Source organism: Pectinophora gossypiella, chromosome 15 (assembly GCF_024362695.1).
Source record: "Pectinophora gossypiella chromosome 15, ilPecGoss1.1, whole genome shotgun sequence".
In the NCBI taxonomy this organism is placed as follows: domain Eukaryota; kingdom Metazoa; phylum Arthropoda; class Insecta; order Lepidoptera; family Gelechiidae; genus Pectinophora; species Pectinophora gossypiella.
In genome coordinates, this window is record NC_065418.1 from 6,571,365 (window position 1) to 6,589,803 (window position 18,439).

The following is an 18,439-nucleotide window of genomic DNA, read 5'->3' on the forward strand; positions in this document are numbered from 1 at the left end:
ACTTAATTTTTTATTATTACTCATATTTACCGTATCCAAAAGAATTCGACGTTATCCTTTGTTTACCTGCGTCGGAACTCGCGGATCCGCGCAGTATCCAATGATACAAACAACGCCGGCTGCGCGGGCGCCCCTCCACAACAAACAACGCCCTGAGCTCATTGCGCCGACGACGCTCAATGAAATCATTCGTACACCGAATCTCTTGGACGCAACAGTTTAGTTTAGCATTACGACAATTATAGCCGAAGGAAATTCGTTGTTATGTAAATAGACGTAATTGTTTGGTGGTTGTGAGCGCATTGCATGACATCATAGGGAGCTGCAATCGGATCTTCCGCCGTGTCCAATTACTCTTCGTGCGGGTACAGTGGAACAGACACGCGCGATGTGGTCTAGTGTCGTCTTGGGCCTGGTCGCCCTGTTTGTGAGTTGCACCAGCCTCTCACCCCAGTGCCGAAATGAAAGGGGCGAGCCTGTTGATTGGTAAGTGCGTTCTTATCTTTATTTCCTACTTTATTTACACTTTTATTCGTGCCGTAGTCCTGAGCTTAGAAGTGTTTTGTGGATAATAGAGAACTTTATTAGAACTAATAAAATTCAATTCAATTGCAAACTATACTAGGTACTTATTTATTTATTGAAATATTTTATATCATTTATGAGTATGACTAATCAATATTATAATTATTTCCTTTCTTGAACCGTTTATACAGTAAACTTATTTATCTCGGCTTGAGGTGAGTCATTCGGCGATAAATAAAATAATTACTCTGAGTCATTTATTTCCTTTGACAACTTTAATAGAAACAAGGTCTTATACTGCATTTACATTTCTATATCTATTTGTTAGGTCAAACAAACATACTAAGATTTTAATTAAATTAAAAGAAAGAAGAAAAAACTAAATAATTTGATTGGAAGAACAAGTAGGTTAATAAATAAGTAAATTTACTTCTACTATTAATTTTAATCTTACTCAAAAACTTTTAAAAGTACTTTCGACGAAAAACGATTTGAAAGTTTAGTAGGAACCCTGAGAGTTATAAGCGCAAACATCATTATTGCTTCCAATTGCAATGTAGATAATTATATTACGGTTCTTCTTCTTCTTTGCGAGTCGATGGCGATCGAAACTAAATTCTTGCTGACCAATAATTGGCCACGCTTACGGCATTGTCAGTGGCTTCGTAAAGGTCTTTATAGTAGTAGTTGGCAGAGAAAATATTGCTAGTCATTTTGTATATCTCAAGTCACACGCAAAGTGCCCATTTTTGAGTTCTTCGATTTATTAGGTGCTTGTTAGTAATAATATGCCTACCTTTTTTGTCTATTTATATGTATTTATATAATTTTCTTTTTCTTTTTTTTAACAATAAATGTACCCGATACTGTGGTACTGAGCTGTGTGTGTGTTGTATATAGGTATTCCATTTTACTATATCTTATTTCTTTATTCATTTTTAATTCACCAGGTTCTATGTGTACAAGCTACCGCGGGAGAAGAATCACCTCAATCCCCTGGTGAGGAAGGGGGTGGCGTACATGCACCTCACCCCCTCCAAGCTGCGGGGGGGATGGATCATGTCCGACCTCGCCATCAGCGACCCTCGCTCCATGGTCGGCCGGACCTTAGCACCTTTATATCAGGTACATGTTTTACTAGCTGTTACCAAGGACTTTGTTCGCGTGAAACCCTAGTATTAACATTTAGTATAGAAGGTTAATACAAATTTTCACCACCCTTTTTATTTAAGAATTTCGCAAAATCCCGTCCTTATAAAACTCCCGTGAAAATTTGAGATTACTGTCACTTGTAGTTTTTGAGATTTCATGATAACTTTCTAAATCAGTGACCTTTCGTTTTTATATACAATAGATAATCCGAAATATATGTGATTGTCCGAATAAGTAAGATGATTCCGTCCTTCGGAAGGCATTGTCAAGCCGTTGGTTTCGGCTACAAGCCTGAAATCACCAACCAGCAGCCTGGTGCGGTATGGTATATCCATATCCCTTCCGCTTGATTCTGAGGACTAAGCCCAGTGGTATCACATAGGCAGTTTATATATTTTAAGTGCATATTTTCTTCTTATCGTGTGGATTGTGAGGTGGAATACCAGCCTCATCAACCCTGGTGTCAGGGTTATTATTGAGCCGCTCCTGTAACAATTACATATTTCAAGTGCATATAATCGCGGAAAAAATGCTAATATTTATAAAGACTGGAGCCTTAAATTATTTTAATTTTGTAGAGGAAATAAAGATTTTATTTACTTAATTACTTACTTAAATGTTTGTGTTTGTCAGGACCGAGGGATTCTGTCGGTGGTGTACAACGACCAGCCACCGGCTGCGGAGAACCAGCCAGACATCTTGCAGTCAGTCGCAGAGATGTACTCCAAGAGTAAAAGAGGTAATTAATAATTGAGTGCAGGTTTCACTAACACAGTTGGCTCGAGCATTATAGACGGCGACACGGCTCACCACTTATCATGTTGGTCTAACAGAAAGCTCGGTGAGGTGAGGTACTTAGTTCACCTTGCAATGGATGTACCTCGGGCTACCCCCAATGGAATATAGTTGTGAGCTTATCTTACGTATATTATTCAAGACCTTTACGAAGCCACTGACAATGCCGTAAGCGTGGCCAATTATTGGTCAGCAAAAATTTAGTATCGATCGCCATCGACTCGCAAAGAAGATCTCGTTTTTCACTGGGTCCTCTTACCTAACCTGGAGATTTGACAGGTCCGGTTTGTTAGGTCACATATACTTCCGAAACGCATTTCTGGGGAATGTGGGTTTCCTTCACGAAGTTTTCCTTCACCGCTGAACACGTGAGCTTATGTTATGTAATGACTTCTCTTTATTAATTTTTAACGTATCCACATACGCTTGCATGTGGGTTTATGGATTATATGGATTTCTAGGATATGGATTTCTCTGTTATGGCCTCCTGAAGATAACTGGAAAACACACAAAATAATATGGACTTATTTCGGGACAAAGGACTAATGAGGAATTCTTATGTAAATAGTTACTTATATAATAGCTTATCCAGCTTTGCAAGTTACGCATTACGAAACGAGTTTCTGAGTTAATATCAAGTGGATTTTCTTCTTCGTCTTTTTTTAAATATTTTCAGTATCATACTTTTGCGATGGTTTCTACTTGATATCAATTCAGAATCATGGTCTGTATCATCCCCCAAGTACAAGATTTTAACACTACGGTGAGCGATAGAATCAAAGATAAACATTGAGGAATGTGTGTTATATGTTCGATGCATCATCTAAATCATATTGCTTCTATGCTGTTCTGGGAGCATATAAAAAACATAGAACACGTTCAGCTGCTTCTCTTCCCGGGCATGTCGTAAAAACCGACAGAGGGATTGTGTCCTCTAACATGATGGACTAATGTTATGGGCGATAGGCTGATCCCTTATCACCATAAGGTTCATCATATCCATCTTTGGACTTCGTATCAACAGTGGCTGCAAGTTGTCTTTGATTACTTGTGGCTCTGCCCACCCCATTAGGGATTACGGGCGTGAGTTTATGTATGTATGTATGTATCATCTAAACAAGCGAAGTATTTACGCATTCTGTGTTCATTGTCCATACATATATAAGTTCACGCCTATTTCCCTTTGGGGTTTGAGGTTGGCTTCTTCCATTCTCATCAAAGTTTTCGTTATTTTATTAGACTAACATTTAAAAAATACGGCATTGTTTCTTATATTCTTCAAATCAAAAGCGAAGATAAAAAATTTTATTGTCGAAAGCGTTTCGTTTCATCTCGCTCTTGTGTTTCCGAAGTATTTATACATGTTCATCGGTTTAGAGTGCTTAACGATATCATTATTATAGACTTAGGTTTATTTCTGACAAAGTAGAACTAATATAATGAAAAGCATAACGATTGTAGTGTAACTTTTATTTGACTGTATTCTCTTATATGACGTGGTTAAATCAAGCTATGTTATTTTCTGCGATCAAGCAAATTTGCGACAAGGTCAATATATCAGATCTTGGTGAAATGATATCTAGTCGCTTTGCGATATAGTCTTTAGTGTAGGTAGTCATATTGCTACCTAGACAACCTAAGACCAACCCGTCTTCGCGATAGTAGCTATCGTTACAAATAAAAAAGAATGATGAGGTAGGTATCTTAAATAAATAGATGCATTAGTACACTTAATTATTCAACGCTATGTATTAATGCTATGAGTCATTATGAGTCACGATTAAATACACATTTCTAACTCGTGTTTGCACTGTGTGACCACTTTTGCAGCGTCGCATCTTGGTCGCACGGCGTTTCAGCTGGCGCCGCGGCTGAGTTTGCTGCTCGTAGGAAGCGGGATAAATTTAGGGATTTGGAAGACCGCTACATTTTTGTCCCATTTGCTGTTGAGAAATTTATAGCGGAAATCGGACGTCGGTTAAGACGTGCCGGATCGTTCTTGGCGCAAAGGTTGTCCATTGCTGTGCAGCGAGGAAATGCGGCTAGTGTAATGGGCGGTTCTTCAATTTTTCATATAAACTTTAACTGTCATACTCGTTACTGGTATAAATACGATTGCAATAATGGTGTAGCTTACATAAAGTACAATTCATATTTTAACTTATACTATATTCATTCAATTCGTCTTACAACAGTGCGCCTAACTTTCTTTTGGCAAAATTTTTAAATTGGCAAAAAAAAAATACCAACGAACGAAGTAGTCACGGGTGCGAGCGAAGCGAGCACGGAAATTCGCGGCACCCCGACACTGTAGATATAGGTTACGAAGGCTGTATGGCAGGGGGCGAGCAAAGCGAGCGAAGTCAGGGGCGGACTTTTTGACTAGTGCAGTAAATAGCACAGTATTGTGTAAATTTATTGTGCAATTTGTTTGTATATACATATTGTACTCGTGTTTGTGAACGGATATGAGTTTGGATCGTTCCCACTAGTTTTATAAACTATTAACAAACCAACTGGTTTTGGTTTCCTTCCGTTTAGTAATTATGTGTACAGTTACTGTACACGACACCTAATGCATAACACACTCGGATTCCTACAACAAGTTGATTTGTGGAAGTGATACTGTTTTGAGAATTGTCAAAAGTGGTTGAGAAGAGCATAAAAAATGTGGTATTAAAAAAAAATAAAAACAAAATGCACCCGAAAATGTTTGAATGCTACACCGACAAGAGCGTGGCTCTTAAATTAGTGATGTGGTGAAAAAAAAAAAATTCGAGCATTAGGTATTTTAAAAAGATAATTTTAGTTACCAGTTTATACATAAAACTGGCGCCATTTTTAAATGGCTGAATCTTTTGAAGGTTAAAAATAGGTTTTTAAACATTGTCAACTTTATAGGACTATCTCCTAGATAAAATACAAATACCCTCCGGCCTGTCGGTAGCGTTGCTATATGTATACTACCAAATCCAACAATTATTTTGGCAGCAAAATTAAGACATAAAAAGGCGGTACATAGAAATTACCAACTTAGATACTGTTTCACCAAACATAGTATTTGGTAAGTACATTCGAACTGACATTCTCCAATTTAAGATCTTCATTTATTTTCCTTTCTAGGGCAGCTGAAACAAGCGACGATAAAGAAGTACAAGAAGTTCAAACTTGGCGACAAATATTACGACGACTACGACTTGGCGGAGATGTGTAAAATGCACTCGAAGTTCATGAAGACGCGAGTGGAGAGTGGTCATACGAAGGGCGTCCTGCTAGGTGACAAGTTCACTTCGTTGTGGCTCGTGCATTCCGTGCCAAGGTTCCCGCCAGTACCTGACAGTAAGTATGATAATGACTTGTAGGTATAACCCGTGCGAATTAGCTAGACATCTCGCGTCAAGGGGATTGCGTACAATTTGGTGACTGGCTAATAACACCGGTTGTAGTTATAGCATTATGGTTTACTTCAAGCTGGTGGCATGCGTTCGTTTTTCATTTGTTTGTGGGGTTTTGATTCTTTTGTACACGATTTTGTAATTCGTGTACGATACTTTATTACAAACAAACAATATAAAAACAAAAAATAATACTGAAAACATCTATTATACATAAGTGAGGACCTATCATAACACCTATTTAACAAGCGATCAATCTTATCAGTTTTAAGGAAAGTTCTCTACGATGGTTGATCACTGCCTTATATACCTATAGGTTGGTATTGAGCATGAGCAATGACGACTCGAGCCACCTGAATAAATAGTTTGATTTATGTAGGCCGTAGGTCAAGTTGTGTTATTTATGCACTCTATCAACCAATACTAAGCAGCCAACGACTACTTACATCAGCCGGGACTGCATGATTACCACGCCGCGCGCGGCGCGAATTATATCGAGCGCTTAGACCAATAAACGATACGAATGCTATCTACATAGATGGACGTCAAACGGTTCTTGGTCGAAGCGCTCAATATAATTCGCGCCGCGCGCGATGCGGTTGTCATGCAGACCCGGCAGAAAGTAGTAACTGGGACCAACGGCTTAACGTGCCTTCCGATTCATCTTACTTTCCAGGAATCAAACAAGTTGCCTATTGTATTGTCAAGACTAATAACAAACTAACTCTCTTCCAGTACACGGGCTAAACGTGAGTTCGTACAACTACCCAACAACAGGCATGAAGTACGGGCAGTCGATGCTGTGCGTTTCCGTCCAGACGAGCACGCTGAACCAGATCGCGACACAACTCAAGTATAACGAGCCACTCATAGTCTACCAACACATGCCGACGGAATATGAAAGCGAACTGCCCAATTTAGTTGACGTCATCAGGAATAAGACTATCGATACTTCGCCTTGGTGAGTTATCAACTGTTGCAATACAATGTACCCACTTTAGGACTCTGTCGCCCTAACATAGTTTGACATTTAGTGAGACTTACAGTTCAATTTGTCAAAAAAGTTAATGTGACATGGTACCAAAGTGTATACATACAAATTAATGCTCGTGACCTCTGAGGCTCGTGTAAAGACTATGTGGATCCGTGATAGCCTGTTCGGAGAAACCTTGACATATATTGTAGTGTCACACATACACACACACAATCACACACACACATTTACACTCACAACTACACAAAAATACTGACCTACTATACTCGTACTAATTAGTTTAGCACCTGTATATAATGAAAAAAAAATCCAATGTTATAGAAAAGCGAGGTCTCCTGGCACAGGCATACTTTGCTTAAAAGGAGACCCCAGCAATTTAGTTTTAAGATTTACTCTGTAAAGGTATAATGTCACAGATTGAATCCCAGCTCGGGCTATAAACCACTCGCATTTGTGAGTTCGAATTCATGTTTGAATCTCACATGGTTTCCGGAATTTGATCCTGGTTAATGGCAATACGGTCGTCCCCTATCACATGGGACTTAATCATAGCTGTGGGTTCGAATCCCGGTGGGGACAAAAACAAAACACTTTGTGATCCCTAGTTTGGTTAGGACATTACAGGCTGATCATTCATATAATCATTGATGAAAGGCTGATCAGTGATAATTTGAACGAAATCAAAACACTTATATCATTGCCTTAGTCACTTGCTTATAAAAACATGAAACGAAACGTTATTCGTATCTAATTGATCTTTATTATTAACTTTTATTAAGTATGTTTTATGAAGTTAAGTTATGACTCATGTCAAAATAGTCAAGCAATGGCTCCGATTCCTGCAGACACCTCCTAATTTAACTTTAAGTTATACCTATCTTTTTCCTATCCGCCGAAAAGAAAAGGGACGGATGATTGACAGCTCTGGATTTTAGGAAGAATGAGTAAATGAATGAATAACCCGGGCGAATCAAAATGGTATCTCGCTGGTATGCAAACCGTTTGACGTGTGCTGTCAACTTAATTCTGTCGGGTTATTGGCCAATGTAAAAATTTTAGACGGTTGTTTTAGATTTGTGCTTAAAATTGACGTGTGTTCCATAAATTTTATGCTTGTCGATTACCCGTCCCTTTCCTTTTCGGCGGATAAGAAAATGACAGATATAACTTAAAGTAAAATTTGATGGTATTTACAGGAATTAACACCAATTTCAATATAAAACACATCTTATAAATCAATGAGGGTATACATTACAAGTTATTTAATAACTAATAGAGGAACATATTTAATACCAGTCATTTATATCATTTAAATTCATCTTATAATAAGCTTTTTTACATAAAGTAAGCTTCACATGATAATAATAAAGTCTATTGTAAAAGATGTATCATGCATGACCTATTGATGACATTTTGACTGTTGTGATTCACAACATAACATCATATAACACCCGGTGCCAACATAAACACAATTTGTCACAACCATTTTTGCATGTCAAAACAAAATGGGGGACTTTCCAATCGACGTTCCCCAAACACACTATAGATGGTGTTGTTCACTTCTAACGTCATAATTGAAGAAAGAAAGAAGAAAGAAAATCATTTATTTTAGAAATAAGTAGGTGGCACACAGAACAGAATAGTGAACAAAATAATGAATTTAAACCTTATTTTTAAAAAGGGACGTCAGCTCAGCAAGATGTTGTGACACTCCGACATTGAGGGAGTGCCACAACGCTGATTTTAATTACCTATTTTCTTAATGCATCCCCGAAGGGGTAGGCCGAGTTGTATTATTTATATAAATAACATAGCTTGACGTCCCACTGCTGGTTACAAGTCTTTTCCTAATCAACCGGAAGGGGTTGGAGCATACTTTACGCTGCTTTTCTGTATGTTGGTGGGTGTGTTTGTATTATAATTTACTCACGACCTCTTTTTCAGGTACCACATAGAAAGTTTCGAGACGCTAGTGGGGCGCAAGTTCCTGTCGTTCGCGAAGAGTGCAATGTTCAACGACGACCTCTACAGCGGGCTGGTGGCTGAGGTCTTGCAGTCCGATCTGCTTGTAGAATCCTGGACGAATGGACCCGGCACCTTGGACTCAGAGTGCGGGAGAAATTTCCAGTAAGTTTTGAATCCAACATTTATTTGACTTTACATATTTCCTCCCATATATATGTTTTAGACGTGATTATTTTAACATACCCCCTTAGACGTATGTCTAATGCATGCATGAGGTTATATATAACGTGTTTATATTTAAAAGTGCTTGTATTGTTTGTAATTATAGGTGCTGATTCCTGTACACACCATCTAATTTTATTTTAAGTTATACCTGTCATTTTCTTCTCCGCTGAAAAAGAAAGGAACACGTAATCGACAGGCATAAAATTTATATAACACACGTAAATTTTAGGCGGAAATTCAAAAAACCCTTTTAAAATTTTATATTGATCAATAACCCGACAGAATTAAGTTGACAGCACACGTCAAGCGGGTTGCATATGAGCGAGTTGCCTATTTCATTCGCCCGGGTTATTCATTTTAAAATTAACAGTCATAATCGTCTGTCCCTTTGTCCTTTTCCGTTTCCCTTTTCGTTTTAGAAAATGACAGGTATAACTAAAAATTAAATTCGGATATGTCTGTAGGAATCGGGGGTGTGTGAATAAACGATTTATCTTTTATATTTGCAGAGTTAGAAACATAGAACGGCTCAAGTTCCCGATAGCGAAGATGTCGTTCACATCGCACAACGACCACTCCAAGTGGGCGGTGGCGGTGGCGCACAAGATGCACAACAGCCAGGACACCAAGGTCGCAGACTACTGGGTCTGCGTCGGAGACATCAACAGAGCGGTAAGACTACATTTTACTTCGAAGCCTTTGTCATTTGTTAAGCGAACGGCATCCGTCGTCGTTGAGCGTTGGGCTCACAGAGGTCCTGGGTTCGAAAGCCGGTGAGGAAATATCACTTTTTGATTAGGACATTACAGGCTGCTCACCCGATTGTGCGAAAGAATGTAAGATGATCCGGAGGCACGCTAAGTAGAAAGTTATAAATTAATACGAAACTTGATTAACACATTAAAGAACAGCTATTTTCTCCCTTTAACCGGGACAAACCTCAAAACGGCTATCATAGCACACCGCTTACCATTTGACAGACCATCATAATTCTTACTCAATCACTCTCATGCCTAACACATTAGCTCATGACTATATCCCGATAGGGACTACAGAGATACGGTCACGAGCATTAATATGTATACACTTTGGTATCATGTCACATTAACTTTTTGACAAATTGAACTGTAAGTCTCACTAAATGTCAAATATGTTAGTGCCACAGAGTCCTAAAGTGTGTACATTATATTGCTCATGACTGTACATACATCGCAAGATGAACTAAGTACCCAAACCTCATCGAGCTTTCTGTTAGACCAAGGTATATATTTTACAATGTAGTTGTGGTCTATATTGTATAATTAACATAACTACTGTAGTTCCTAAATATGTTTTTTATTTCAGTTACCGCAAGAGTCTCGAGGGGGCGGCACCGTATGCACCTCAGGACCCATCTTGTGGGGAAACTTCGCGCATCTCATCGAATCCGTGCAGACGTGTAACTAACGCGTACTAACTCAATTAAAAGGCTCGTTGTAAATAGTTCCCGTAGATTACATTAAGGTAAGAATGTCAGCATGTCCAAATCAAAAGCAATAATGTAGGTTGATAATACTAAAACAGGCAATCTTGCAGGGTGCATGCCTCCTCTCGATCAACTAGAGGGGATATCATTCATATACTCCACCAGGCTACACTAGGTCACAGTGGAGCACCACTGTGGGTTGGTGGAAGTGTTTGGGATAGTTTAAAATAATAAGGTATTTTAAGGTATTCCTGTCATTTTCTTATCCGCCTAAAAGGAAAGGGACGGCTAATCGACAGGCTTACGATTTATGGAACACACGTCAATTTTAGGCTGAAATTTAAACAACCCTCTCAAAAGTTTCATTTTCATTGGTCAATAATCCAACAGAATTATTTTTAAGCAGCACACGTCAAACAGGTTGCATATCAGCGAGATGCCTATTTGATTCACCCGGGTCACTAATTCATTCATTCCTTCATTTTAAAATTGACAGCTGTCAATCACTCGTTCCTTTCTTTTTTGGTGGATAAAATAGTGACAGGTATATTAAACAATAAAATTAGAAGGTGCGTGTAGGAATCGGGGCCACTATCCCAAGAGTTGAAGGTTGTTATTGTGGAAAACATTGCCCCGGCGTTGCTATCTGATTACTGCAGATGTTTGGTCATATTGCAAAGTTTCCATTCCATTACCGACTCCTATTACCCAATTCTCCACATTATACGCTTTACGTTTCAAATAGATAAACAAAGTGTACTTATTACCACATTTTTTTTTACTATTGAAGATTATTTATTAACTTTATTTATTGCAAACAAACAAATTACACAGAAATAGAACAGATAAACGTGTACAAAGACGAGCTTAATTCAATGATTGAGCATAAAAAGTGAGTGAGTGATGGAAATATAAAAAAATGACATTTAGGTGCTCTAACTACATTGTTGATCAGCAAGACATGTGCTGTGCCAAAATTAGTATTAAATAAGTTGTAGAAGCTATTCATTTTGCCATAAATATAGTTTTGAATTTTAGCACCGCACTCATTCTAGTATTGTGGTTGGATATCTGAGTACTTTGTGTCTAAACGTGTATAGTTGTAGTACAAATATTATAAATGAGTGACTGTGTATGTAGTCTGTGATCTTATGTAGATTAAGTAAATCATTTCTTCGTAAACTTTACTTTGTAAGGGTCTTATATAGGAGTCAAATTTCGAGTGAAAAAGCCGTGCCCGGTGAATTTGTGACTAAATTCGACAGAATTTTGGCTTACAGCTCTCTCAAAGGTTATTTATAATAAGATAGAAATAGGCTAACTTTTTTTAATAAATGCGAAATCTATTTGATATTTTTATTTTACATATTCCTCTCATTTATTCACAATGTAGATAAAATGTACTATACTAGTAAGAGAATCTACACGAATATGTCAATGTACACATAGCTTCAAAATGTTTATACATTTGATATCCATACATACATGTTGCAATAAAGTGTGGAGTTATATAAGTTTTACCGAAATAATAAGTAGCACGGTAAAATAGTTTTATTCTGTGATAAGTTTTACACAAGCCCAGAGATGTTATTTTCGTATTTTTATATTTTATTAAGCCTTTTTCACTTTTGTTCGGGTAAATTTAGAAGTGCACAATGCAGGGATCATGGTAATAATCCAGTTGATTGGTAAGTGTATTTGAACCTATAGCCCTAGATATTAGGGTCCATTCGACTATTATTTGCTTTAAGCAGCTGGAACTGAGCGCGACCCATAAATAAGACTGGAAAAAACCTGACTGATCCTAGAAACCCTTCTGCCTCTTAATCAAACTTAAATAGTCAAACTGATTTCTTCGTATGTTTTTTTTATTTTTGTATGTGAAAAAGAGACTTCATGGGACCTAAGCTATTTAAAACGCTTGAATTGCAAAAAAATATATAATTATGACAAAATGAACGTAACATAATTTATTTTGCGTTCAACACTTACTAGATTGGATCAATTATACAAAACAATTGCAAAATCTAAATTGGATCGTAATAAGAATTAGGCCTACATTATTCCATGGTACCTGGTGGCCTTTGGTGAATAGTAATCCTGACACCAGGTTTCGGTCATTGACCTCAGAACCCATGCGATATTAAAAGTGAGACGGTCCCTGATGTCAAATACATTGTTTAAGGTGGTACATATACAAGTTGCCATTCGACGAGGAGTATGGCGAGTTCTCTGGGAACAACTACACGTTCATCACGTCTGATATCCTCATGGGGTGGCAGATGGCACCAAAAAGCATATCTCAATCTTCCATGCTTTACAACACGCTCGCGCCTATGTTCTTGGTAAAAATCAATATTGTAATATGCTTCTTATAAAGTATAAGGCTACTCGATCTGGGTTCACCTGGGGACATCGAGGAACCTCTAGACATGCAGCATGCATGGTGGAGTATACTCCACGCTGCTTCGCTTCGGGTTGATGGAGGCGCTTGGGATAGTAGTCCGAGACTAATGACTTAACAAGCCTTCACGGAATGATCTCACTTTTTCCTGCCTGCAATGTCCTAACTTAGTATTATATGATCTGTGGTCCTAACCAAAGAAAGGACAGCCTTACAAAGCGAATTTCGACGACGACGAAGTATTATCGGGAATCGAACCAGTAGCTGCCCTAGCAAAATATTTAGGTGGTGCGAGGCCTCACAGCGGCGCCCCTCAAAATACACTTTTTTTTAAGTTTTCGGCCACCGAAATATACCTAATTGAATCTTTTAAAAATGTCGCTTACGGCCACCCATTACATGTATGAGTTTTATGTGGCCGCCAAGAGGTCTAATTCACAGGGCAGGTGTGCCCAATCCAGTTACTTCCCTGTAGATCCTGGGCTGCCGGCCACGGTGGTCCCGTCTTGGTTAATTTTGGCGCCCCCTAAAACGGCGCACGCTGCGATCGCACCGGTCTCTCCGCCCTAGGGCCACCACTGAATCGAACACAGACTTCCAGATCCTGAGTTCAATGCTGACCACCACCAGAAGTATCAGCTTACTAAAATCCATGTACCAATTTCAGTCAGACGTTACAAACAATGTGGCGTACGTGGTATTGGATGAGAAGGAGGCAAGCGAGGGTTTCCCAGGGTCTTCCATAAAGGGGGTGTTTCTCGCCGATACCGAAGGCGGATTCTTCATGGGACACAGTGTACCGGGGTTTCCTGATGTTAACCGTTAGTATGGGACGTTTCTTTGTAAAATAAAATAGTAATGCAAAAGTGATTACGATGAAAAGTGCAACCGGCATTCAATATAATAAACAAACGAAATGATGTTTCGGGTTCTAAACCACTCTGAATCCAGTTCAAATTCGTTTGGATCATAGGTAATTGATATCACGTTGTTTGTACTATTTGTGCCCGGTTAAAGGCAATGGTCCTTAAAAATAAAAAATAATTATTCAGAAAGCCATAGCGACAAAATAGTGATTTCTGAGGTTAGGTAGAAAATCTTGAGAAAGATACAAAATCGGCCATATCTCTTAACCTTAAACAATCGCTGAACAAACATAGGGGGGGTTTCTAGTACTCAATGAACTCCTCTATCTAATTTTCTTTTTGAACATGAACCCCTAGGCCACCCTATAATACAAAATCTCTCGTACACAGGAGGAAAAGTCCATTTCCCTAAGTCAGAGTTGGTGAACAGTCATATTATGTTCTGCATGTCATTAAGCACAGCTACGATGAACAGTATGATCGACACGATACGACTGACTAAACCCAACATAGCAGCGCTATATGTGCCAGACCGTATGTTCAGCGTCGTGCCTGCCTTCGCTTTCAACAATGTTATAGAATCCAAGTAAGGAATTGTGTTTTTAAAACTATTCAAGGTTTTGGGCCTTGCAACTTGATAAAGACCCGTTTTTTATAACGTGACTTATTGTAGATTTGCCGCAAGGGGAGCGCTGAAGCTCAGGGGTCGTCGCCTGAATTGAATTAGCGTTGAATTGTTGACCAAGCCGGTGGTGTCCGTATCGGGGTTCTGAACTGTTTGTTGTTGCGAGCTTGGTCGCTTCTATGGCTAGAATAATCGCGTCGTCGGAATCGTAATTACGTTTTTCGGGCGCCGATACTTTTCAGTATCGTCTCTAAGCGGGATGTATTCGGAAGCCGCAACTACCAGGGGAGGGTGGTTCGTAAGTAAGGAGAGGCAAAGTGGCGATTTGGATCACACTCCTTCATCTAACAGATGTCTATTCACGCTAGTTTCGGATTTTTTTAAGTGTTTGGGTAGCACGGGCTGCGTCTGCCTTCGGTATTCACTTACTTAAATAAAATTGAACAAATAATTAGTTACGATAATAAATCGTGCAATTAACAACATACCACACTCATACTAGTATGCTACCCCCTTGACGCTGTAGGTGTCTATTTAGTCCTCACGAGTTATAACTGTGCATATTTTATTCAGATATAAGATGATTTCGGAACCGTTTAACTTCGAGACGTCTGGTCGTTTCCTCCGAGGATCTCTAACGGTCCGTATACCAGGAGACACCGGCTGCATTTACCTCACTTATGCGAGGAAGAACTATATCTACCTTGACGTTTATTCTCCAGATGAGAAGCCTAAGAGAACCTACTGCAACAATAATTTCGGGTGAATTTATATAATAAGTCTTTATACCTATCCTAGCGGCACGCTATGAGGGCCGTTTTATAAATTAATACGAAATTTGATGAACACAATGAAGTACTTGAGTAGGTACGGTCACGAGCATTAATATGTATTCACTGTGGTACCATGTCACATTAACTTTTTTGACAAATTGAACTGTAAGTCTCACTAAATGTCAAATACGTATGTTCCTAAAGTGGGTACATTATATTGCTCATGACTGTACAGCTACTTATTTATTCATCATCATTAATTTAAGAGCCACGCTCTTGTCGGTGTGGCATTTTCCATGCTAATTTCTAAGGAAAATAGGGCAATGGTTTCCCTCTTGCCTTCCGCCCCGCAGTACTCTGTCTGACGCGAGTGGGATGGTGTTTAGTTATTTACTACTCTTATTATTTAATACAAAATTTGATGAGCGGGGCAGACGTCAAAACGGCCACCATAGTGGCCGCTAATTTAACTCTTATGTAGGTAATACATGGTCCAGGATGAAATGAAAATTTTTGAACGTTTTATGCCACTTTGTCGTCTGTGACATGTCCGTCGAAAACAAATAAGAGACATAGAGATGAGTTGACGGGGTGATTTCATAGAGCAACATGGACCTCCGCGAACCAGGGTGGTTTACGTTATTTTATCGCAAAGTAACTTTATCTGAAATAGTAGGTTTTTACTCGAAAGTGTCCTTCCTTCTTTTCGACAAGTGCATTGAACTTTAAGCTAGGTAGCTTATAAATAAGTAGGTACTTATTTATATGAAACATGTTATCTTTGGTTACCTTTTTGTTCTTATACGATAACTTTAAACTGTATTTTATAACTTTGCAGCATCCGCAGTATAGATGCGATATCAATGAAGACGCGCGAGTCAGGCAACGCATTTGTTCAGTACGTAAAGCCCAGTTCGGATGCGGTCCGTATCGCAGTGAGCACTGCGGCACACTGGCAGAAAAAGGGCAGGGCTTCGAATACCTACGTTGCCTGTGTCGGCACCCTGGATAGAGAGGATATCACGGGCTATGGTGGAATGCTGTTTTGTGTCAATAACTACCACATCTGGTACAGTTTCGACAAGTTGAAAGTAGCTGAACCGTCGTGTTGATTGATAATGAATTATAGTATTTTTTCATTTTGTTTTAATTACCTAAGTACTTACCTAATTTTTGAAAAAATGCTATCTAGGTACTCGATATTGCGAAACTATTCTTGCAACTAATACTACCAGTTATTAGGTAGATACTAGGAATAGGTTCGTGTAGGTTGTGAAATCCATCATCGACTTCACCAATCTTTGTGTCAGGGTTATTATTGAGCTACTACTGAAGCGCCCGTTATGTACCATAGAGTCAACTGAATATCTGATCGACAAATAAAACACGACTATGCATTATAGAGAATGTTTAATATACAACACAAACATTATTTACATATGAATGTCCATATCGTTAATCATTATCACAAAGGATTAACGACATCTGAACGATTACAGAAACCTACAAATTTGCAATCTGAAACCTTCACAATTATACTGTCTCCACTGGATTTATAGGTTATGAATAGCATACAGTTTTCCACTCATTCATACAAAAAGTCTAATTAAACAATTGGCACGATGTGAGCTTGAAATATGTACAATTCTCACAATAAGCAAAGCTGCACCGAAAATAACAATATTGCAACTTAATCGTAAAGTGTGGAAGACGTTCCAGCAACGTCGGTCGAGGAAGGCGCCGTCTCGAAGCATCCGGCCGTTCGGCCAGCTCTAACATTATACAAACTTCTCAATCCAGCGCCTTCAGAGTTTGGCACAATACATCCACTATCCCGTGCCCTCGAAAAGGGATAAGCAGGTCGTTAACATAATTAACAAACTTAGTAACATTACGAACACCAAGAAACTTAAATATAAGTGAGTATATGAAAAGGGCTCTGACTACACCTAGAGTACGCATACAATATAACGTATAAGTACAATTATATAAAGATTAGGTTTATATAAATAAACCACATGGGATTTATAATTATAAATAAGAATAGCGTCTGTGCGGATTGCGCAGTGCTCATGTATGATGAAAGTTGGTGTCCTACCCATCACCTCCATTTTGACACTTGGTGATAAGTGCTTATTAGAAAACCAAGCACTCTAATTATATTATTCTTCTGTCAACATTAATTTAATTGTTACAGATCTCAGACAGACATAGAACAACTTAACAGTCGGTTGCGATTCTTAAAATTCCATTAATTACTGTTCATTTGACTACATTGACGAAAAAGTTTGGTTGACAAAAATCTGACATCAAACAACATACTTAACTAAAACCGTTAAAAATCCTGTCTGGGATCTTAAACATAACTTAAAGAGAACCACTAGGGTCGAGTATAAAGCTGGGGTTTCATGCCACTCTCAGGGAAGGCATGCGTGTGAACCAGGAGTCTTGTTTGACCTTCAAGTAATAGGCGTCGCGGGGTGAAGGGGCAGTGAGAGCCTCCTCCAAGGTCTTGAGGGCGCTGGTTGGGAGAACCTTGGCGCTGTATTCCGCTGCTTCTCCCGGCATGGTGACCGCGCAGCTCGCCGTAGTCGCGCTCACATCCGAACTTGGGGTTTCTGGACGACTGGAATGCAAAGGAGAAACAATCAGGATTCGTATTCGTTATAAGTAGTTGAGTTTATTAAAGAAACATTTAAATATCCGGAACCTTTCACGCATCAAATGAATCTGGCATCTATTGAGTAAATATTAGATGCAGAGCTAAACATAAGCAATCTAATAGTGCTCAAGTTACTCCTGAACTGAATAATATTCACACATGAACAGCTTACCTAGCAGGTTGGCTGGGCGGCAGCTGCGCGGGCGGCGCGTAGATGTCGCTGGCCGCCAGGTCGGGCGCGTGCAGCAGCACGACGTGCAGCGCGCGGGCCCGCAGCCACGCCCGCAGGGCGCGCGCTGCGCCCCACGTGCCCCAGCGCGCCGCCGCCGCGCCCGCGCTGCCCTCGTCGCCCGCCTCGCGGGACAGGTTCTCACACGCCGTGTCTGATGTCAGTCCTGCGAGCCAGAAGGGATATTTTCAATCTTAAGAATTTCAGCCTAATCGTACGGTTTACACCCCAGCATAGCAACTGGTGAGCACGCATGAAGTCTTTGATGAGAATGGAAGAAGCGTAGCTGGTGCTTCAGGATTGTAGTAAGTGGAATTCCATGGTCTCTGCCTACCCCAACGAGAAATAGGCGTAATCTTCTAAG

At 39.4% G+C, this 18,439-nt stretch overlaps 2 protein-coding genes across 2 annotated transcripts in view; one reads left to right on the forward strand and one right to left on the reverse strand.

The window, feature by feature from the left end:
• The first annotated feature begins 133 nt into the window (after positions 1–133).
• Positions 134–16,321, forward strand: LOC126372956 (uncharacterized). Its single transcript, XM_050018872.1, has 13 exons — positions 134–486; positions 1,476–1,650; positions 2,311–2,416; positions 5,596–5,811; positions 6,603–6,828; positions 8,806–8,988; positions 9,561–9,723; positions 10,396–10,487; positions 12,702–12,861; positions 13,588–13,741; positions 14,177–14,372; positions 14,985–15,173; positions 16,023–16,321. Exons 1-13 carry the CDS (start codon positions 389–391, stop codon positions 16,294–16,296), a joined length of 2,232 nt encoding a protein of 743 aa, XP_049874829.1. The 5' UTR covers positions 134–388; the 3' UTR covers positions 16,297–16,321.
• A 256-nt stretch (positions 16,322–16,577) lies between these two features.
• Positions 16,578–18,439, reverse strand: part of LOC126372946 (uncharacterized) — a 76,686-nt gene continuing 74,824 nt past the window's right edge. The window contains exons 5-6 of the mRNA XM_050018861.1: positions 18,019–18,241; positions 16,578–17,810 (exon numbers count right to left, since the gene is read on the reverse strand). Coding sequence (XP_049874818.1) covers positions 17,591–17,810; positions 18,019–18,241 — 443 coding nt within the window. The 3' untranslated portion in view covers positions 16,578–17,590. The remainder of the gene's footprint in view (positions 17,811–18,018; positions 18,242–18,439) is intronic.

Excerpts from the sequence above, each read along its gene's own strand:
- LOC126372956 (XM_050018872.1), top strand. The coding sequence starts at position 389 with ATGTGGTCTAGTGTCGTCTTGGGCCTGGTCGCCCTGTTTGTGAGTTGC. Across the intron at positions 8,989-9,560 it reads GAGTGCGGGAGAAATTTCCA|AGTTAGAAACATAGAACGGC; the intron begins GTAAGTTTTGAA and ends TTATATTTGCAG. Across the intron at positions 15,174-16,022 it reads TACTGCAACAATAATTTCGG|CATCCGCAGTATAGATGCGA; the intron begins GTGAATTTATAT and ends ATAACTTTGCAG.